The 23,637-nt window shown below is 44.3% G+C and overlaps 1 protein-coding gene across 2 annotated transcripts in view; it reads right to left on the bottom strand.

Moving 5' to 3' along the window:
• Positions 1 to 11,105: 11,105 nt before the first annotated feature.
• LOC137564046 (zinc finger CCCH-type antiviral protein 1-like) overlaps positions 11,106 to 23,637 on the bottom strand; it is a 78,044-nt gene continuing 65,512 nt past the window's right edge. For both annotated transcript variants that reach the window (XM_068277345.1, XM_068277344.1), the window contains one exon: positions 11,106 to 11,505. In XM_068277345.1, coding sequence (XP_068133446.1) covers positions 11,225 to 11,505 — 281 coding nt within the window. In that variant the 3' untranslated portion in view covers positions 11,106 to 11,224. The remainder of the gene's footprint in view (positions 11,506 to 23,637) is intronic.

Below are 23,637 nucleotides of genomic sequence, written 5' to 3'. Positions count from 1 at the left end.
CACGCCCCTCTTCTGGACAGATTTCTTTGGACAATAGTTGGATGTACCTGGATCCCACATATTTCTGCCAGTTCTGTGCGAATGGCTCTACTAAACATCTTTCAATTTAAATTGGAAATAAGGATGTGTCTTTCATGTACTGCACTGTTTCCTTTGAGTTTCATAAATCTGCATACATAATCTAATCCTGCATTAACTCGTATCTATTTATATCTCAATGATCTTACCTAGAAGTAAGCCTAAAGGTGGCCATACATGGTACAATTTTTCAATTAGATAATTTAGTTTGATTATTCTGTTAGATCGAATATAAAGATTTTTCCAGCATGTCCGATCAATTTTCCCAAAAAAACGGGATAATCGTTCGAATTTCTTGATCGAAAAAAAAAAAAATATTTTCAACTTTCATTCAATTCGATCATTTAGATCGAATAAACGGGAAAATCGAACATTTTTATTGTATCGTGTATGGGCACCATAATGGTGGCCATACATGGTACAATAAAAACGTTCGATTATCCCGTTTATTTGATCTAAATGATCGAATCGAATGAAAGTTAAAAATATTATTTTTTTTTCGATCAAGAAATTCGAACAATTATCCCGTTATTTTCAAGAAAAATCAGGTTGGACATGCTGGAAAAATCTTTATATTCGATCTAACAGAATAATCGAACTAAATTATCTAATCGAAAAAAAAATGAAAAATTGTACCATGTATGGCCACCTTTAGTAGCTCTTTGTAAGTATATGTAAATATATTTAAAAGGATTGGGCCTTCTACTGATCTTGGGGACCCGTCAGTTTCCCATATTGAGTATTATGGGTTTACCACCACTCTTTGCCTACTGTCCCTTAACTCATTCTCAATCCATGTATACACATTTTTCTCTAATTCAAAAATTTTGCACCAGGCTAACGTGAGGAACATTCTCAAAAGCCTTAAAAAAAAAGTCCAAGAACACTACGTCTGTGACGGATATTGCGAAAGTCGTGCGCGTAAACGCCAACGATTTTCGCAATAGTCGTGCGCAGTCCCTGTCAGTCTTGGGTAAATGCACAATAGATGTCAATTTCCCTCTCTCTTACTGAGAACAGTAACCTTCCCCCCCACATCCTGTTCAGGTCAGGAAAGAATTCACACGTGGCCAGACCACCTGGACAGCAGACATTTGGTCACATAGCTCATGTTCCACCAAACCAGCTCAAACTGGTTGAGACTCACATTTCCCTCCAAGCTCATAGCTTCACACAATGAGAACCTTTACTTTATTAATAATTCAAGATGGGTTTGGCACAGAAAGACAACAAACATTTCCTGATACCCAGAAATCAGTTCTATCACTCACATGATTTATAATTTTCTGGCTATCAGGAATCAATAGAGAGACCCCTTTATCCGGCATGCGTAGAGCCAATTCATTAGACTAGACGTGTATAGTCTCATTTAATACAGAGTCGCATGCTGCTTATGAATATGGTCTCGGATTTGCGTTGCACCCATCTGGGGCGGAATTACACAAATTATTAATAATTGGTACATTCCTTGCTCCAAGTCTGTGGGTGGTAACTTGCCTGCTAGGAGGTAACCCTGCCTCAAACACACCTACTTTCCAGGTAGTGACCGCCCCAAAACTCTGGTCAGTAAAAAGCGTTTGCAAGGAACTCCACCCAGTTCTTCAATTTACATCGACTAGGGAAGTCCAGACATGTGCTCACGGAAGAACCGGGCGCATGTTGTGTACAAAGGACTTTTAAGCTGAATGCCTACGTTTAAACTGGACTATTTTCTTCATGCTTCAAATGGACTGCTCAGCTAACTAAGTAAGAACTTTCTGTTTTATTCCTTTTATTTTTAAGCTCTGTGGTTTATATGTTAATAGGTGTATATAACTGTATGTAATGCATTTGTGTTATTAAACGTTTAAAAATCGTTTAGCGGTTATGACCTGTTGCTGAACATACACAATCGTACCTATTCTCCTGAACTCGCTACCCTGTGTTTAATAGAAGTATACATTTATAACCCGTATGCGAGAACCCGGCCCAGACATAACGATCTGGCCCAGATTCTTGTATACTGCTAGGGGTTACTAAAGTGTTCTCGAAGTCCTAGTAAAATTACAGTAGCGGGCTGTGTAACTCGCTTGGTGGCAGATCTTTGAATTGTATATGTGTGTGGAGTGATTCGGTTGGTATCAGAACGCTCCCTTCGCGAGTCAGTTCATCAAATTGCGAATGCGGGTTACCCTTCGTGATGAACAAATGACCGTGTAAGAGGATTTCTGACGCTGATCGATTTACCCCACCCGCAGACCGGCTCGCGGTCTGTGACATTGTTTGGCAGCTTTTTGGGATTTGTGTATGTTCAGAACATCAACGGCAACGTTATTTGATTAACCTGCCAGAACAGATCAAAAATCTGTGGTTGATAACCGGTGCATTACCATTTATATAGACTAAACGTGTAGCACAGAGTTCCCCCCCAATCTCTTTTCCTATCCTATCTTTTATTTGGCAAAAATGGCTGCAGCAAGATACAAGAAAATGGCAGTGGCAGACCTAGTGAACTTGTGTGAAGAAAAAGGCATTGTGACTTATAGAAAAAAGAAAGCGCAATTGATTGAGGACTTGTTGCGACTGAATACCCAGCCGGAGCAGATGCTGGGAGAGCACACTCCTGGTTCAGACGGTGCTGTAACTGGGGCAGAGGAAAGTGAGCGGTTGGAGCAAAGCAACCCACTTCCAGACCCAGAGGAAAACGGGACCGCGTCTGAACCGGTCGCTGTAACTGCTGAGGAGCATGGTGGCCGGCAGGAGCCCGCCCATGCCAACCTGTTCTGTGTTCCTGATGCTGGAATGCAACCTGGATTACAAAGGATGTTGGAGACAAATCCTGAGCTGTACATGCAGATTGTCAGAGAAAATGCTGACCGTGCAGAACGCCAGTGCCAGGCGGAAATGGAAGCCTCAGAACGCCAGGCGGAACGGGAAGCGGACCGTGCAGAGCGCCGGTGGCTTGCTGAGAAAGAGGCGGCAGAGAGAGAATCCGCCCGCCGACACGACCTTGAAATGGCCAAACTGCGAGCGCAAGGCCAAAATCCCTCGCAAAGTGCTCCGGAACCCCGGCCCACAGCAGGCCCGTTTGGGACTCCAAAATTTAAGTTCCCAGAAATGGAGAAGGGAACTGACCCGGACACTTATTTACACTCATTTGAAAAGACTTGCCGTCAGCATCATCTGCCCAAGGAGCAGTGGGCGAGATATCTGACACCCAACTTGCGGGACAAAGCGCTTGAGGCGTTTGTGGACTTACCCGCTGAGAAAGACAATGACTATGAGGCGATAAAAGCTGCAATTATCGCCAAATACCAGTTGACCCCAGAGGTCTATCGCAAAAAGTTTCGCTCCCTGCAGAAAGGCCACACCGACTCTTACACCGACCTGGAGAGTCGCCTGCTGACTGTGTTCAGGCAGTGGTCACGGGGCCTCAAAAAAGACTCTCACCAAGGTCTGGAGGACCTCATCGTGCAGGAGCAGTTGCTGAACTGCTGCACTCCAGATGTCCGGCAGTTTGTCTTGGAGCGGAAGCCGGACTCCGCCAAAACTGCAGCAGAACTTGCAGACACTTTTGTGGCCACCCGTGTGCCGGACAGCCGCAAACCTCCAGCCCAGAGCTGGAGAGGGGGGAGACCTATGCAACCCAGCTCTCCTCCCCCTGCTAACCGTGGGAATCGGGTCCCACAGCCACAGAGGCCGGATGCTGCGCCTGCTACTCATCCGCCTGATGCCACATATGTTCCGAAGTGTTACCACTGTGGACAGCGAGGACACCTCAAGTCTGCCTGCCCCGAGGTGAGGACGCCGTCTCCAGAGCCTAGCGCAGAAGTGGCTAGCGCATCCTCTACTGCACACGCCTACCTCGTCATGGGAGCAGCAAATCCTCGACTTTCCGGAAATCATCAAGTCGTGGAAGTTAACGACCAGATCGCTGTTGGTTTCCGTGACACAGGCGCAGAGCTTACCTTGGTTCGCTCTCATCTTGTAGCCAGGGAGAATTTCCTGCCTAATGAGCGTGTCACACTTTTGGGAGTTGGTGGCGCACACGCACGCATCGCCAAAGCTCGTGTTGTTCTCGATTGGGGAAGGGGCCGCCAGTCAAAAGTTGTGGGGGTGACAGATGACATCCCAGTGCCTGTGCTGTTGGGCACCGATCTTGGCACCCTACGATCCTTTTATGAACCTGTGATCAACACCCCGGATTGCCAGTCTGGACCCACTCAGGTACTGTACAAGCTTGGGGTGGGACAGAGGGAGGCAGCCAGGGTAATGGTACCTAGCCCTCCTAGGGAAGGAAGCGGTACCTGTTTCTAATGGACAGCTGTCTAGTCACGGTTTGTCTGACTCTAAACCTGTCACTGTTGTTCCAGATACCTGTGTACATGTGAAGAATGAACGTAACTGTGATGTTAATGTTGTACCAGATGTTGCTAATAGCTTTCATGCTGAATCTCACAGTGCTAAAAATGATGTATGTTTAAATGTGACAGTCTCTAATCTAAGAGGTAACAGTCTTGTTTTGCCTGGGTCATATCCGTCCAGGGCAGTGGAAGCAGGCCAGGTGTCAGAGCAGGCAGCTGGGGGCCTAGACCTCCCCTCCTGCTATGACAGCCAGAGTGCTCCACCATTGCCTGCTGTTAACAAACAGCTGGTGGAGACAGGCCATGCCTTCCCTGTCTCACCCTTGCATGTCTTCCCCTTGCAGAAGCAACCCAGTGCAAAACTGCCCAGAGGTCCACCCTCTATCCTTCCTGGAGAAGGGGCAAGCCTCGCCACCCAGGTGAAGGCTGATTCGTTTTTTAAAATGTACTCTAATGTCCACCTAGGTTGTGCTGACCAAAATGTTGTGCCAAGGTGTAGTCAGTTAGAGCAGGGGTATGCTACGCTGCTTCCAGATTCGCAGGCTGACACCCGAGAGTCAGGAAGTGACCCGGATGTCAGCCAACGACTCTCTCCCTTACAGGAAGCGCTATGCAAACCCAGCCAGGCCTTTAGAGGTAAGCCTGTTGGTGTGCCTCGCACCGTCCGCAAAGCGGACACTGGGACACACCGGACCATGAGGCCTTACGCTTCTGGTGAGTTGTCTAACGGGCAGTCAGATAAGAAGTCGAGAACCCGTTCAGTAGCTAAGCGCCGCGTAGAGCGGGTCATGCAGACCCACTCTGTGCGTCCGTCTGGTAGGGGAGAGATGTGACGGATATTGCGAAAGTCGTGCGCGTAAACGCCAACGATTTTCGCAATAGTCGTGCGCAGTCCCTGTCAGTCTTGGGTAAATGCACAATAGATGTCAATTTCCCTCTCTCTTACTGAGAACAGTAACCTTCCCCCCACATCCTGTTCAGGTCAGGAAAGAATTCACACGTGGCCAGACCACCTGGACAGCAGACATTTGGTCACATAGCTCATGTTCCACCAAACCAGCTCAAACTGGTTGAGACTCACATTTCCCTCCAAGCTCATAGCTTCACACAATGAGAACCTTTACTTTATTAATAATTCAAGATGGGTTTGGCACAGAAAGACAACAAACACATTTCCTGATACCCAGAAATCAGTTCTATCACTCACATGATTTATAATTTTCTGGCTATCAGGAATCAATAGAGAGACCCCTTTATCCGGCATGCGTAGAGCCAATTCATTAGACTAGACGTGTATAGTCTCATTTAATACAGAGTCACATGCTGCTTATGAATATGGTCTCGGATTTGCGTTGCACCCATCTGGGGCGGAATTACACAAATTATTAATAATTGGTACATTCCTTGCTCCAAGTCTGTGGGTGGTAACTTGCCTGCTAGGAGGTAACCCTGCCTCAAACACACCTACTTTCCAGGTAGTGACCGCCCCAAAACTCTGGTCAGTAAAAAGCGTTTGCAAGGAACTCCACCCAGTTCTTCAATTTACATCGACTAGGGAAGTCCAGACATGTGCTCACGGAAGAACCGGGCGCATGTTGTGTACAAAGGACTTTTAAGCTGAATGCCTACGTTTAAACTGGACTATTTTCTTCATGCTTCAAATGGACTGCTCAGCTAACTAAGTAAGAACTTTCTGTTTTATTCCTTTTATTTTTAAGCTCTGTGGTTTATATGTTAATAGGTGTATATAACTGTATGTAATGCATTTGTGTTATTAAACGTTTAAAAATCGTTTAGCGGTTATGACCTGTTGCTGAACATACACAATCGTACCTATTCTCCTGAACTCGCTACCCTGTGTTTAATAGAAGTATACATTTATAACCCGTATGCGAGAACCCGGCCCAGACATAACGATCTGGCCCAGATTCTTGTATACTGCTAGGGGTTACTAAAGTGTTCTCGAAGTCCTAGTAAAATTACAGTAGCGGGCTGTGTAACTCGCTTGGTGGCAGATCTTTGAATTGTATATGTGTGTGGAGTGATTCGGTTGGTATCAGAACGCTCCCTTCGCGAGTCAGTTCATCAAATTGCGAATGCGGGTTACCCTTCGTGATGAACAAATGACCGTGTAAGAGGATTTCTGACGCTGATCGATTTACCTCACCCGCAGACCGGCTCGCGGTCTGTGACAACGTCTATTGCTTTCCCAAGATCTAAATTTGCATTCACCACTTCATAAAGGCTGAGCAGGTTGGTCAGACAAAACCCATCTTTAGTATATCCATTCTGTTGAACAGAAATAAAATGATTCTGTGCTATAAAATTGTGTATACCTATACAGGATATCATTCGACATGTTACACACAACTGATATTAAGCTTACAGTCTGTATTTTCCAGATTCTGATTTTTTCCCTTCTTGAACAAGGGGATAACTTCAGCTGTGTGCGAGTTATATGGAACTGACAAACTTAAAGAGGAACTCCAGTGAAAATAATGTAATAAAAAAAGTGCTTCATTTTTACAATAATTATGTATACATGATTTAGTCAGTGTTTGCTCATTGTAAAATCTTTCCTCTCCCAGATTCACATTCTGACATGTTTTACATGGTGACATTGTTACTGTGGGCAGATTATGTAGCTGGTCTGGCTTTAACAGACAGCTGTAAGCAGCTATTTCCTGTCTGAACATTGTTACATTGTGGCAGTTTGCCCAGAGTACCGTACGGTACCAGAGCCTCTTGTGGGAGGGGTTTCAGCACAAAATCAGTCATACAGCGCCCCCTGATGGTCTGTTTGTGAAAATCATTATTTTTCTCATGTAAAAGTGGGTATCAGCTACTGATTGGGATAAAGTTCAATTCTTGGTCGGAGTTTCTCTTTAAGAGACGAAATTGTCACCTCTTTGTCTCTTCAAAAATACTTTTTTTTACTATATATCCTTGTACTTATATGGTAAACTTAAAAGAGAGTCACAGAAAATAAGATAAAGTGGCACATGGATAACTGAATTCGCCTCCTTCAATACCTGGGGATAGACGCCCTCTGAGCCAGGTGCCTTATCTATGCTGGTCTTGTTTAACATGCCTGCACACCTACTGCGTTAGGTACTGTAATTCATGCTGAATGAGGTATATTGGCAACAACCAATCTGTAGTATGATTCCTGGTAAAGAAAGAGGCAAAGCTTTCATTTAAAGGAGCCCATAAATGGTACAATATTTTCCTCAGGTTCAATCAGATTTTTATGATCAAAAACCACAGAAAACCACACAGTATATGGATAAAATTGACGTGAAATAGTTCTATGGTCGATTGGTAAACAGCATTTTGTCAATCGGAATGTTGGATTGTATCTAAAGAGAGAAAAGGTGCCCTGATCAACCCGTTTATGGGAACAATCAATAACTACCTTCCAATTACTTACGATATCGCAATCCTGAATGAATGATCGCATCTGAGAAAATACTGTACCATTAATAGGCACCTTAAAACCCTGCATTAGCTTGATCTACCACAATCAGATTCCCTGCAAGAACTTTTAGAAGCTCTATATTATCAGCCTTTTTTTAATTGATATGTTTGTAAAACACTTTGGGATTTGACTTTTTACTGTATTTGATCCTTTTTTTTTTTTTTCTTGAATACAGTCCTTTCATGCTTTAGGGACCTAAATGCATGCTTTTGTCACTTAAAGGGAACCTGAGACAACAGAAATTAAAAGTTTTATACATACCTGGGGCTTCCTCCAGCCCCCTCTGCACAGATTGCTACTTCATCGACATCCAAAGCCTCCTGGATTCCCTCTTAGCTGCCTTGTTCTCCGTGGCCAGACAGGCATACTGCGCATGTGCGCCCGCCCGCGGCGCTCCAGTAGTACTGTGCAAGCGCAGAACGCTCCTAGCAGTGGCAGCAAGATGGGGGAGCGCGCTAAGCTGCACTGCACCTGTGCTGACTCCCCCTGACTGGCTGAAGATAACGGGCTGCTACGGGAGAATCCAGGAGGCTTTGGGCAAGGGAGCCATCTGTGCGGAGGGGGCTGGAGGAAGCTCCAGGTATGTATAAAACTTTTGCTACATGTTGTCTCAGGTACACTTTAATCATGTACAAAACAATATATGAATTTTAGTGCTGGTTTCTCTCCCAAGACAATTCATTACTGCAGGTGATAAGGCAAAACAGAAAGGCTTACTATTATTATTATATTATTATTGTTAACAAAATGTTTTGAGTTGCTCCTTATCTTGTCTTCCGCAATACACTCCCAATCCTCTGTCAAGATCATCCACTACCATAAATAGGATAATGGCGAATGCAAGAGTAATGAATCAAATAAAAAAAAGGATCGGGGGCCCAAATCACAGGGTACCCCACACAAAAAAAGCTCTTTGTTCAAAAGATCTCAAGTAGGGTATCAACATGGTGCTTTGCGAAATCCAACCCTACCAGTTTCACACCCTGGCTTCATCAGATGCTTTTTTTGAGGGGTACCCTGTGATTTGAGTCCCAACTGTAAGTCTTCCTTTTAACTTTTTTTTTTTAGCCTCTTTGGTATGACCTATATTAGAATAAAAGTCTGCACTTAGAGCCTTCTATTTTTTTTCATTCATTACTCTCACACGCCTTTTTTTAAAATAAAAGATTTTGTATACTGTATTTCAGTTTTATTGGCTTTAACAGTAGAAACAATACAAACTTACAGTTAACCCTATGGTCTCCCCTTGAGTCAGCCTGCCCCCCCCCCCCACCCCCAGCCAGAGTTCACAGAAAAATAATAGAAACATAGAAAGTAACACAGGTGCATCTTAAAATGCAGGTTCATATGTCTGTATAAAAAAAAAACACAGCTCTTCCAAATCTTGTAGAATTTTTTTTTTTGTAGAACCTTTATGTTCATAAATATTCTTATATATAGGTAAATCTGCATTCACAGAAGACTTAAATTACGCCATGCTCGGGACTGTAGTATTCTTCCAAGCCGCAGTTACAGCTCTCCTGGCATAGAATAGAAGTAATCTGGCTAAGAACAGCCATTTCTCATTAAGTGACACATCCCCAAACTTTAAATTAAACATTTTAGTTGTCCCTTTGCTTACAAGTCTGTTAAATACCAGGACAAATGTTTTCATATTATTATAGCCATTTCCCAAGTATACTTAAACATCTGATATACTGTAATTTATTTGAAATGACAAAATCAAGCAAAGCATCACCCCAAATTGGTTAATTCATAATTTGAGCAAAAAATTGTCTTGTAGTGTTACCCATACAGACTCCACACTGTCTCAGCCAAGTCTTTATTCATAAAGAAGTTTTAACAAACATACAGACTACTTGAAGAAGCAGTTGAATGATTAACCACATCCTAACATTTAATCAGCTCCTAACTATTTGTTCTATTCCTTCCCTTCTCCAGGTTTTATAACCCCAGACTCACACTGTATCTACTCTATCAAGTTCACTGCAAAATGATCTGATACTTGGTGGAAAAAGTTTGCAACCATCACCTGGGTAATATAAGAACATAGTAACAAATTGCTGAATTGCTTATGGTTGTTCTAGATTACTTAAAACAAAACTTTTCTTGGGCAGCAACTCAATTGTACACGATACAATTCTTTGTACGATTCGATTACGATTCTATTTACAATCCGTTTAAATCCGACATGTCCGATCGGGATTTTATTCAATTCAATTCGATTTGCCATTGCAAAACAATGGCAAATCGAATTGAATCGAATCCCGAGTGGACATGTCGGATTTAATTGGATCGTAAATAGAATCGTAATCGAATCGTACAAAGAATCGTATCGTGTAGATGGGGCTTGAGAGTTGAATAAAAGCTGCAGAATTCATCACCACAGATCATTTGTGATAAGCAGAAAATTATCCTAATATGCAAATTTCCACTGACCTGCAAAAGTAATAGAGCACATCTGATCAGTTACGGTAGCTGGTAGCTAGTTTATTAGTGAATCGTTTTTATTGGCTCAATGTATTTCCCTCTCTGGCTAGTATGTTGCGATAATGTATATCTCCACTGAAAAGTCGCAGGTGGGTTATACCTTACAGATCAGTTACTGCTTCTGGTAAGCAAAGCAGGGACAGATTGTGGGACCACTGACAATGTTGCCTTTTCATGAAAATACAAAAGGAAGGTGACTGAGGGTGCGTTTCCACTAACGCGAATTCGCATGCGTTCCCCACATGCAAATTCGCATAACCAATAAAAGTGAATGAGCCTGTGTCCACTTGTCAGGAAAACGGAGCGTTTTCTTGTGCAGGAAAAATCTGCTCAGCAGAGCCATCCGAATTCGGACACCGCACACACGCATGCGATTCGCATACAATGTATTCAATAGGGAATTCGCATGGTGTTTTTTCATGTGAATTTTCATGCGAATTCGCATACGATTTCGCATGGAATCAATGAAAAAGCACACAGGCACTGACATGGTTAAATTCGCACACAGCGTCATCCATGCGAAATCGTATGCGAATTCGCGGTAAAATTCGCATACAACCGCATGCGATTTCACTCCTGCATGCGAATTCGTCCGCGGAGAATCCACGGCGATTTCCCACCGCACTAGTGGAAACGCACCCTGACTGAGAGTGATAGCATGAAAATGTACCTCAAGGTATAAAGACGTTCAAGAAGAGGTGACTGAACACCGTATGTTAGAACTGAGAAACTCTAGTTAAAGCTCTTTATTGTAATTATAATTTGGTGCTGTAGGGTATATCTGTCACAGTGTTTAACTTTTTTCCCTTCATAATTAACTAGTGAATATAAGCTGTCACATAATACTACACGACTTCTTTTCCTTGTACTCCAGGAGGTACTCTGGATACATCTGTAACTTATTGAACACCACGAAAATGGATGGATTGCGGATGTTATCCACACAGGAGTCATAGCTCTGGCTGCTATTGTGCTTCTGAGGTGGTTGCGTCATCATGGGCTCCCCTTTAGCAAAGTCTCCCACAAGCACACGGGCCACAAACATGCTGCGTATGCCATCTGAAGTGGGCTGGGTGTGTTTGTGAGCATAGAAGGCATCTTTGAAAAAGTAACTTCCTGTTGGAAGAAAATGTTAAAGTTACTGTATATCAATAGCTTGAGCAACATAGAAAATGTATTCTTTTCTTGTACCTTAAGAGTGTAACTGGACTTCAGAGCCCCACAGGTGGAAAAAAAACAAAAAAGGTATTGGACACAAGTAGTGGTGGAAGCACTTCTCCCAGGAAAGGTACAGACATATTGCATTGGTACAGAAAAGGAATTGAACATATCAGCCAAAGGAAACAGAAACTGGAATCAGGACCATTCTCATTGGTCCACCTCGTGGACGATTGGGGATCCCTGGCGGGATCTTCAAATATGCTTTTGCTGGGGCTCCTGTGTTAGAAGAAGGAATGGAGACCAGTGATAGTGGTCACAGCGGGGCCAGTGGATGGCGCAGAGCTACGTGGAGTGACGATGCTAGAAAAGCCTGGCATGCTGTGGCAAGGCCTGGGTAAGTGCCTGGGACAGAAGTGTGGTGATAGTGACAGGTGCGCACGCATCTCCTGAGGGACAGCACTACAGCACAAAACCTCACTAGCCATCCCTCAGCACATAGGAGAATCGCTCAGGTGAATAGAAGCTATAGTATACCCATTAGCACTGCATGCAATACTGCAGTAATGTGCGCATTGCTGCAGTAATGCACATTACCCCGTATATTATCATGGCAATGCACATCTGGTAACCTGCATGGTGCTAATGGGTTAATGGCTGGTGCTCCCCCAATGCTAGTAACAGTGAAACTTTACCAGAGTTCGCCAAGTCAGGTCCATGATGACAAGTGTACCTCTGATACATGTCAAAGGTGGAATTTTGTTTTAGGAGGCAAGATGTGGTAACTAGAAAAAAAATCCTAGCCATCTGATTAAATCAGAGACAACAGTTTTTGTTTGCTAGGTCCTGAAAATCTACCATGTAGTTAATGCGAGAAAAAGAAATGTTGAGATAACTCACAGGAAAAGCTTCATGCATTGGGGCCAGCAGTAATGCCAAATATCTATGCCTATTCCCATAGCACAAGAGGATACCCTTCTATTGTTAGATCACTAGTAAGTACTTTACATTATCAACTATGATGTCACTAGGCAAAGACCAAGGGCGTAGGGCCCGTGGTCGCAGCGGTCGCCTTGGCGACCGGGCCCGGCTCCTGAGGAGGCGGGGGAGGGGCCGGGGGGCCCATCTCCGTTTGGAGGGCCATGCGGCCCGTGCGCGCTGGTAGGGGGGAGCCGCAGCTGCGGGGAGGGCAGCCCGACCTCTCCCTCCCTTCCTCTCCCCGGGGGCCCCCCCTCAGATGCAGAGTGAGCGGCTCACGGAAGCGCTGTAGGCAGAACTCACCTCCCTGCGTTCCACTCGCCGCTAATCTCCTCTCTGGCTGGCTCTGCATAGATGCTGTTACACACGCAGCTTCCGGCTAAACAGGAAGCTGCGTGTGTAAGCATCTATGCAGAGCCAGCCAGAGAGGAGATCAGCGGCGATTGGAACCAGGGACGGAGGTGAGTTCTGCCTACAGCGCTTCCGTGAGCCGCTCTCTCTGCATCTGAGGGGGGGGGGCCCCGGGGAGAGGAAGGGAGGGAGAGGTCGGGCTGCCCTCCCCGCGGCTGCGGCCCCCCCCCTCCATTATGGGGACGGGGCACCTACCTGCCTGCCCTATCCTGGGGGGCAGCTACCTAATCTATCCTGGGGGGCACCTACCTAATCTAACCTATACTGGGGGGCACCTACCTAATCTATCCTGGGGGGCAGCTACCTAATCTATCCTGGGGGGCAGCTACCTAATCTAACCTAATCCTGGGGGGCAGCTACCTAATCTATCCTGGGGGGCAGCTACCTAATCTAACCTATACTGGGGGGCACCTACCTAATCTATCCTGGGAGCAGCTACCTATCTATCCTGGGGGGCAGCTACCTAATCTAACCTAATCCTGGGGGGCAGCTACCTAATCTATCCTGGGGGGCAGCTACCTAATCTAACCTATACTGGGGGGCACCTACCTAATCTATCCTGGGGGCAGCTACCTAATCTATCCTGGGGGGCAGCTACCTAATCTAACCTAATCCTGGGGGGCAGCTACCTAATCTATCCTGGGGGGCAGCTACCTAATCTATCCTGGGGGGCAGCTACCTAATCTAACCTATACTGGGGGGCAGCTACCTAATCTAACTTATACTGGGGGGCACCTACCTAATCTAACCTATACTGGGGGGCACCTACCTAATCTATCCTGGGGGCAGCTACCTAATCTATCCTGGGGGGCAGCTACCTAATCTATCCTGGGGGGCAGCTACCTAATCTATCCTGGGGGGAAGCTACCTAATCTATCCTGGGGGGTAGATACCTAATCTAACCTATACTGGCGGGCAGCTACCTAATCTATCCTGGGGGGCAGCTACCTAATCTATCCTGGGGGGCAGCTACCTAATCTAACCTAATCCTGGGGGGCAGCTACCTAATCTATCCTGGGGGGAAGCTACCTAATCTATCCTGGGGGGCAGCTACCTAATCTAACCTATACTGGGGGGCAGCTACCTAATCTATCCTGGGGGGCAGCTACCTAATCTAACCTATACTGGGGGGCACCGCCCTAATCTAATTTATACTGGGGGCACCTACCTATCTAACCTATACTGGGGGCACTTACTTATCTAACCTGTATTGGGGGCACCTAGCTAGCCTATACAGGTGGCAACTAAACTGGCTACCTATATTGGCACTTACTTATCTAACCTATACTGGGGGCACCTACCTATCTAACCTACGCTGGGGGCAACTATTCTGGCTACCTATATTAGAGGCACCCACCTAGCTAACCTGTACTGGGGGCACCTATCTATCTAACTTATACCGGCGGCGCCTGCCTATCTCACCTATACCGGGGGGAACTATACTGGCTTACCTATGCCTGACTACCTATTCTGGGGGTACCTATAGCTGGCCATAGGGATTTTGATATGTGTGTGCATCCGTCGGGTGTTGCCGGGGGAGGGGGGGCTGTTGTTGCCAGGGGGGGGGGGGGCCCACATCCAGATTCCGCATCGGGGCCCAGAGGTTTGTAGCTACGCCACTGGCAAAGACCAATAATTGAAAAAGAATTCAGTTACAGCTCCTAGCGGCTCCATGAAGCTGCCCCCCCCCCCCCCTACAAACGTAGCACTAACCAAACATGATGACATTTTATTTGTGCTGATTGTGGGGAGGGCAGCTTCACTGAGCTGCTCCTAGCTTATAAATAGAGAACAATTATAGCCGACCCTCAATTAATTGAACAATGAATAAATGTATTTTTAGCTTGTGTTGTCTGCAGGGTGAGAAACTCTTTACTTGATGGTCACCTGTAGCTCAGGCATGTCCATGGCATAACAAACATAATTTTACCTATCTAAAAAACATCTTAAAACCTAACTTTTAAATAGATTTGCTTAAAATGCTTGTCTCTGCAGATATCTCAGTACTATTCTGGGGAGGGGATTGGGAATCCCTGAAAACCATGCATAGCTTTTTTTTCTTGGTTCTAATTAGTATTATGGTCTACCCCTTTTCCCCAGACTGATATAACAACTACATACTAATCACTCCACCACAAGCCGACATGTTTCACCCCTTTAAAATGGGGGCTTCATCAGGGGCAAATATAAAAGTGCAAGGTGCTACCAGTGTCAATACATCAAGTGAAACATCAAGAAAAAGAAAAAACAGAGATGCAAATCTGCAGCATAGTTTCACGGCTATCTGTGTAGGCTGCATCTCTACGTCTCTGTTTTTTATTTTTCTTGATGTTTCACTTTATGTATTGACATAGGTCAGAAATGCAAGAACCAATGAAGACTAAACATAAAGAGACTCCGTATCAAAAATTGCATCCTGTTTTTTATCATCCTACAAGTTCCAAAAGCTACTCTAATGTGTTCTGGCTTACTGCAGCACTTTCTGCTATCACAGTCTCTGTAATAAATCAATGTATCTTTCCCTTGTCAGACTTGTCAGCCTGTGTCTGGAAAGCTGCCAAGTTCTTCAGTGTTGTGGTTCTGCTATGAATTCCCCCTTCCAGGCCCCTCTATGCACACTGCCTGTGTATTATTTAGATTAGAGCAGCTTCTCTCTTCTCGCTTATCTTTTACAAGCTGGATAAATCATCCTCTGAGCTGGCTGGGCTTTCACATACTGAAGACAAGGGCAAAGCTGTTTGCAGGAGAAAAAAGAGCAGCCTGAAACTTCAGTGCATGAGAACTGCAGGGAGAAAGAAACACACAAATGATCTCTTGAGATTCAAAAGGAAGGCTGTATACAGCCTGCTTGTGTATGGTTGTATTTTCTATGTGTGGACATACAGTACATCAACCTACTTCCTGTTTTGGTGGCCATTTTGTTTGTTTATAAACAAACTTTTTAAAACTGTTTTTAACCACTTTTAATGCGGCGAGGAGCGGCGAAATTGTGACAGAGGGTAATAGGAGATGTCCCCTAACGCACTGGTATGTTTACTTTTGTGCGATTTTAACAATACAGATTCTCTTTAAAACAATTACTGCTTACTTAGCACATTAATAGCACCTGCCATATGATTGTTTTGTTAACAAGCAGTCTTGATTTTTATGTTAAAACTACTGTTCATACACTGTCTATACACTTCGTAATTGAACTAGTAGCCTTGTATAAAGGTGGCCACACACGATGCAATAAAATGATCCGATTTTACGGTAATTCGATAAAAAGGACCGGATCTCCCGAAAAAATCGAAACCTTTTTTTTAATTCGACTGAAAAATCTGATCGGATTTCCAGTTTTCTTCGATTTTGATCGATCCGGAATGCCAGATATTTTTCTTCAATCTTTCTAAAGATTGTATGGTGTGTGTTAGATTGGCAATTTATTAATACACACATCCTAGCAATTTTGTCAGTTTCCAATCATTTTTATCATAATCGGGGGGAAAATTAAACACAGGTGTGTGGTACATTGGTCATATTTTTGGAATGCTACAATCAGTCAGAAAAATTGATTGCAATTCTTAAATTGAACAGATATTTAAAAATTTGTATGGTGTGTGGCCACCTTAAGAGTTCCACCAAGCACAGTGTGTTGAGAATAGGTCTGTGATGCCCCTCCTGCAGGTGTCATTCCAGGCATCTGCCTAGTTTGACTATGCCTAAAAACAGCCCTGACTTCAGCAACATACAGTGGGATGCGAAAGTTTGGGCAACCTTGTTAATCGTCATGATTTTTCTGTATAAATCGATGGTTGTTACGATAAAAAAACAGTTAAATTTATCATATGGTGGCTGGATGGTGTAATGGTTAAGGGCTCTGCCTCTGACACAGGAGACCAGGGTTCGAATCTCGGCTCTGCCTGTTCAGTAAGCCAGCACCTATTCAGTAGGAGACCTTTGGCAAGTCTCCCTAACACTGCTACTGCCTATAGAGCGCGCCCTAGTGGCTGCTGCTCTGGCGCTTTGAGTCCGCCAGGAGAAAAGCGCGATATAAATGTTATTTGTCTCGTCTTGTCTTGTCATATAGGAGACACGCAGAGTGATATTCGAGAAGTGAAATAAAGTTTATTGGATTTACAGAAAGAGTGAAGAAATTGTTTAAACAAAATTAGGCAGGTGCATAAATTTGGGCACCACAAAAAAAGAAACGAAATCAATATTTAGTAAAACCTTCTTTTGCAGAAATTACAGCCTCTAAAAACACTTCCTGCAGGTTCCAATTAGAGTCTAGATTCTGCTCGAGTGTATTTTGGACCATTCCTCTTTACAAAATATCTCTCGTTCATTCAGGTTTGATGGCTTCTGAGCATCGACAGCTCACCACAGATTTGAAACTATATTCAGGTGTAGGGACTGAGATGGCCATTCCAGAAGGTTGTACTTGTTCCTCTGCATGAATGCCTTAGTGGATTTTGACCAGTGTTTAGGGTTGTTGTCTTGTTGAAAGATCCAGCCCCGACACAGCTTCAGCTTTGTCACTGATTCCTGGACATTGGTCACCAGAATCTGCTGATACTGAGTGGAATCCATGCGTCCCTCAATTTTGTCAAGATTCCCAGTTTCTGCACTCGCCACACAGCATGATGGAACCACCACCATATTTTACTGTAGGTAGCAGGTGTTTTTCTTGGAATGCTGTGTTGTGTTTAATCCATGCACAAAGCCCCTTTATATGCCCAAATAACTCAATTTTAGTTTCATCAGTCCACAGCACCTTGTTTCAAAATGAATCTGGCTTGTCCAAATATGCTTTAGCATACCTCAAGCGGCTCTGTTTATGCTGTGGGCGAAGAAAAGGATTCCTCTGTATGCATCACTCTCGCATACAGCATCTCTTTGTGTAAAGTGCGCCGAATTGTTGAATGATGCACAGCGACTCCATCTGCTTCAAGATGATGTTGTAGGTCTTTGGTGCTGGTCTGTTGGTTGACTCTGGCTGTTCTCACCATTCATTGCTTCTTTTTATCCAAGATTTTTCTTGGTCTGCCACTGCGAGCCTTAGCTTGAACTGAGCCTGTGGTCTTCCATTTCCTTAAAATGTTCCCAACTGTGGAAACAGACAGCTGAAATCTTTGAGCCAGCTTTCTGTATCCTTCCTCTAAACCATGATGGTGAACAATCTTTGTCTTTAGGTCACTTGAGAGTTGTTTTGAGACCCCCCACGTTGCTACTCTTCAGAGAAAATTAAAAGAAGAGGGAAACTCACAACTGACCCCTTAAATACTCTTTCTCATAATTGGATTCATCTGTGTATGTAGGTCTGGGCCACTGAGCTTACCAAGCCAATAATTAGTTCTAAAGGCTTTGGAATCAATAAAATGACAACAGTGCCCAAATTTATGCACCTGCCTAATTTTTTTTTAAACAATTATTGCACACTTTCTGTAAATGCAATAAACTTCATTTCACTTCTCAAATATCACTGTGTGTGTCTCCTATATGATATATTTAACTGACATTTTTTATCGTACCAACCAACAATTTATACAGGAAAATCATGACGATTAACAACGTTGCCCAAACTTTCGCATCCCACTGTATAGGTAAGGGTTTGACATTCTTGCCACCTAATAGCAGAAAATGTTAATAAATTCAAGCACTGTTTTCTGAATTATTTATGCTCTTCCATGCAAGAAGACAACCTTTGTAAGTAAATCAGATAAAAAAAACTACATGAAAGATGCCAGAGAATACAAAAGTTTTAGCAACAAATACTAGGGTGGGAGATAAGAGCAGTTGTCTAATATGCAGGCTGACATGTTCAGAAGCACGGATAGTGGATTATGGTTACACTGTGTGTTGCCTATCTTGGGTGTAGCTGCTATGTATTTAGTATCAGTAATCATTATTTATCAGAGTGCCAGGCTGAAAATTATGAGTCATCTGGCAAAAGTAGCCTGGGTTTATTAAACACTAGTGACCTTAGCCCGTTTAAAAATGGGCTAGGTCTGTCACCTCTCATCCGTTGCACGCCCACTCACGCGCACGCACGCCCACCACGCTCCCTGCACGCACGCCCGCCACACGCCGTGTGCACGCACATGCCAGCTCCTCCTGGACCCTCATTGCGTCATTCCCCCAGCTCTCCTCAGTGTCTCTACGTCCCTCCCTGCACATGCGCACAACAAAAACACAGACACCCAGGGAAATGGGACACAGAGACACTTTTATTAGGTAGGATTTTTCTGCTCCTAAATGTTTGCTGCCTTCCCTTGGACTATAGCAGGTAATAATGTTTGCTGAAAGGTTAGTGAACTTGTGGTTGTGTAATTGCAGTTGCATGTAACATCCAGAAACATCAAAAAATCATGCTTATTAAAAATGCGTTCGGACAGTACAAATTCACCATATAAACTAAATTGCACAAAGCTGGGAATAGACTTGGGAATACTGGTTGATAATAATGTAAACAACCATATTGAATGCAAACAAGCAGCAACAACCCAAAAAAATAGAATTCTAAGATGCCTAAAACGGGATAAAAACACAAGATCCTACAGTACTATTTCCTCTGTAAAAATCACTTGTGAGGCCATATGCAGGGCCGGCGCTACCAAGGAGGCAGTTGCCCCAGTGCCCCAAAGCCTGTAGGGGCCCCCAGTGGCTACAAGAGGAAAACATTTTTTCAAAAAGACCTTATAGTTTTTGAGAAAATCAATTTTAACGTTTCAAAGGAAAAAAAATACACATTTAAAAACCCACCGACTTTAACGGTTAATAGCAAATCCACCTTAAATGCTAGAAACCCTAAATTTGCAGGATATGTTAAGGCGATCATTGGGAATAAGAGGAAAAAACAATTTTTCATAAAGACCTTATAGTTTTTGAGAAAATCGGTTTTAAAGTTTCGAAGGAAAAAAGTATACTCTTAAATGCGGTAAATGTCACTTTTAGTAGCAAACCTAACGGTAGTGTAATTTTACATGTATCAAAAGAAAGAGCAATACATTTCCTGATGGGGTTTCCAGGGGGTCAATACGCAGCTGCAGCGCTTTGGCCAGGGATCGCTATACACTCGCAATATGGCTGTATGAAGATCCCTGGCATTTTTTCCTATTTTCACATTTTTATTTTGTATGTTTAGAGTGTGGGAATTTTTTTTTTTAATTATGTGGGTTCCCCCGTCCTGAAACTTTTTAACCCCTTGTCCCCCATGCAGACTGGGATAGCCAGAATGTGGGGCTCCGACCGATTGGGGCTTCACACCCTGACTATACCAGCTGCAAAAAAGGTCCCTTAATGCCGATTTTTGTTCCGGGGTATCTGTTGGGGGGGCCCCCCAGGTTTATTATGGGGCCTGGGGCCCCATTGTTGCTTAAACCGGCCCTAGCCATATGTGTAAGTATAAGACAAAGTTCTGAGCACCACACTACATGGTGCTTATTGAAGTTACAGATACAAAAACAGGCAAGTAATTTAATCAAAGGGATGGTCTCACTTACCAAGTAAAGTTGGAAAAACAGGGCTAATTTAGCTTGTAAAAGAGACAACTAAAGGGGCCCATACACCTAACGATTTTCCCGCCGATATACAGCCGTTTCGATCACAGTGATCGAAACGGCTGTGAAATCGGCGCGCACACCGCTGACAGAACGATCGATTTCCGTCCGAAATCGATCGTTCCTGTCAATTCCCGTTGACCCATCCGTGCGGAAGATTTTTCTCGGTCGCCGGCGGGTCGGGAGTGCGTCGTTAGCGGCGCAATACAGCGGTAATACATTACCTGCTCCAGCCGGCGTGAGTCCACTGGTCTTCTTCTCTGCTTCGGGCTCCAGACCGTTTCTTCTCCGCTTCAGGCTCCAGAGCTACACAGAACTCCCTGTCCCGGCAGGAAGTTTAAACAGTAGGGCGCCCTCTACTGTTTAAAATTCCCCTGGACAGGAAGTTCAGTAGCCGGAGCGGAGAAGAAGACAGTGGGGACTTGCGCCGGCCAGAACAGGTAATGTATGCACGGGGGGGCAGCTCCACAGATTGTGATCGGTTTCAGGCTGAAATCGTTTCACAATCTGTTTGTAGTAAAGGTGGCCATACGATCCCTCTGATCAGATTCGATCAGAGAGGGATCTATCTGTTGGTCGAATCTGATGGCAAATCGACCATTGTATGGCTACCTTTAGAGGAGAAATTAAATGCATCCAAGGGCAATAAAACAAGTTTGAGCTTTTTATCCACAGGTCTGTCCAAAGATGGAGAGGACATGAACTATGTATGAACGAAAGGTGAGTTAACCACATGTATAGAAAGGGTAACAGAAAACAATGTGGAATATCTCACCAGGGGAAGGAGGAAGCAGGAAATTTGTGAGCACACCATTTGCAGCTGCAATTTGCATGGCAACTTAATTCCTTTCCGTAGCCGATATTACTATAGGCACTTATTTTTTTATTAGGGGGGGGGGGGGGAGGGTGTCTTTCAAGGTAGGTTAGGCATTGGGGAAGGGGTCTTTTAAGCTTGTTTGTCAGCGTTTTTTTAAGTTTAGGCATCGGTGAGGGGGGTCAATTACCTGGCAGTCCTGTTGACCGAGGGACAGCCAGGCAACTTGCATTGTTTAAAAGGAAATAAATATAGCAGCCTCCATATCACTCTCACTTTGAGTTCCTTTTACAGTGTACCTTATGTATGGGTGTATTTATACTTACCTGGGGCTTCCTCCAGCCCCATGAGGTGCATGGGCTCTCTTGACGTCCTCTCCGGCTGATTCCTTGTCTTATCACGGCCGGTAATCTGGCCAGTCATGCGCTTCTGTGCGGCCCCTTCTGCACTGGTGCAGAAAGCTCCCGGCACCGGGGAGCACATACGGCCGAGCCAGAGTACCGGTGGCAATAAGAAGACAATGGAGAGGATAGCGAGGGAGCCCACGCACCTTGTGGGGCTGGTGGAACCTATAAGCTACCTATAAGCACCAGTCACTGGCTCAGATGATCAATAGCATAGTCCATCCGTTTTCTAACTAGCAAATCCTTTGTTTGTTCCCAAAAGAAGATACCATTTTCATATAGCTCTAAAAGAGCATTGGCAGTAATGAAATGCCATATTTGGTGCATCCTTTCACTCCGCATGGAATACATTGGTGCGTTAAAATATGAGTTGAAGTTGGAGGTTCCACACACTGAAGAGTCGACATCGGAGTTGAATGGTTTAGGTATTGAATCCATGGATAAAACCCAGGTACAATTGGCCAATCCTGGCCATTTACTGGCAGACAGTTATGAATTAATTTAGTCCAGATTAATTGAACCATTTTTAAATTAGAGATGGCTAATAAGATGCTAATATTTTCCGCTTGTGTGCCAATTTAACCCAGCTTGGAGATGTACCAATCCAAAGTGCAGTCTGGTCCAATTCCAAGATGCACACAGTTTGTAATACATTTGCATATGAGCCAGAATTAATACTGATTTATTTGCCGCCACTCATAATATCCCTTTTGGAGCCACTTAGAAGATGCCTTAGTAATTTCAAGTTCAGTTCTGTTGTTTAATAAATCCAGGCCAGGCTTTAAGGCTCAAGATGCCTTAGGAAATTAACCCCACAGAATCCACTCTTTGGAATTTCTTTAAAGGGACTCCGAGCAGTGCAGAAACTATGGAAAGATGCATATCATTTTAAAGCTCTCTTTCTCCTCTTTCCAATGATATATAAACCACCGCACTACGCCTTTTAGTTTTCGCTATTTTTACGACCCAAATTGCCGCGGCCGCGACTTCAATCAAATAGAGAAAACTAAAAGGCGCAGGGCGACGATTTAGGTATCGTCAGAAAGGAGAGAAAGAGAGCTTTAAAATGATATCCATCTTTCCATAGTTATATTGTATTACACAGGGCGACTTTTTCTCAAAGTCAGCAGCTCCATTCAGCAGAAAAAGTAGCCCTGTGTAATACAATGTAACTATGGAAAGAAGGATATCATTTTAAAGCTCTCTTTCTCCTCTTTCTGGCGACACCTAAATCGTCGCCCTATGCCTTTTAGTTTCCTCTATTTTTGCGATCGCGGCAATTTCGATCGCGAAAATAGCGAAAACTAAAAGGCGTAGGGCGGTGGTTTATATATCATTGGAAAAAGGAGAAAGAGAGCTTTAAAATCATATGCATCTTTCCATAGTTTCTGCACTGCTCGGAGTCCCTTTAGGGATAACAGAACCAAAGTAAATATGAAAAATGTGGGGACCAGGCATGTAGTGGAAGCCATCCTGATGCCCACCACTCCCCCTGTTCTCCTCCCTGCCCCTCCAATCCTACCCAAATGCACCCCGGCAGCCTCTACCGGGTCGCTGGAATGGGGCATTAGTGTGCAGGCACTGGCCCGCCGCCCAGGAGCGTACTGCGCATGATGTATGCGTAATGTCATGCACATACACAGTGTGCTCCTGTACGCAGGCGCGCAATGTAGGACACACGCTGCTGGGCCTGCGCCTTGATGCCGTATCAGTGCTCACAGTGCAGTGATAACGTATATCCGACTGTAAGGGTACTTTTATGCTAAACCTGTTGCAGCGCACATCCTAAACAATAGGATTGCAATACAATGGTGATGAAAAGCTGCATTCCACATTGCCGGTATAATTTAAAGCATATAGTAGATCATACAGTCCATAGATATGCTTACAACGCAAATGTTATAACGCAGGTCGGCCAGTAATGCACAGCATGCTGCACTTT

The sequence above is a fragment of the Hyperolius riggenbachi genome, chromosome 3 (genome assembly GCF_040937935.1).
Source record: "Hyperolius riggenbachi isolate aHypRig1 chromosome 3, aHypRig1.pri, whole genome shotgun sequence".
NCBI classification, from domain to species: domain Eukaryota; kingdom Metazoa; phylum Chordata; class Amphibia; order Anura; family Hyperoliidae; genus Hyperolius; species Hyperolius riggenbachi.
This window is presented reverse-complemented; position numbering and strand designations above follow the sequence as displayed.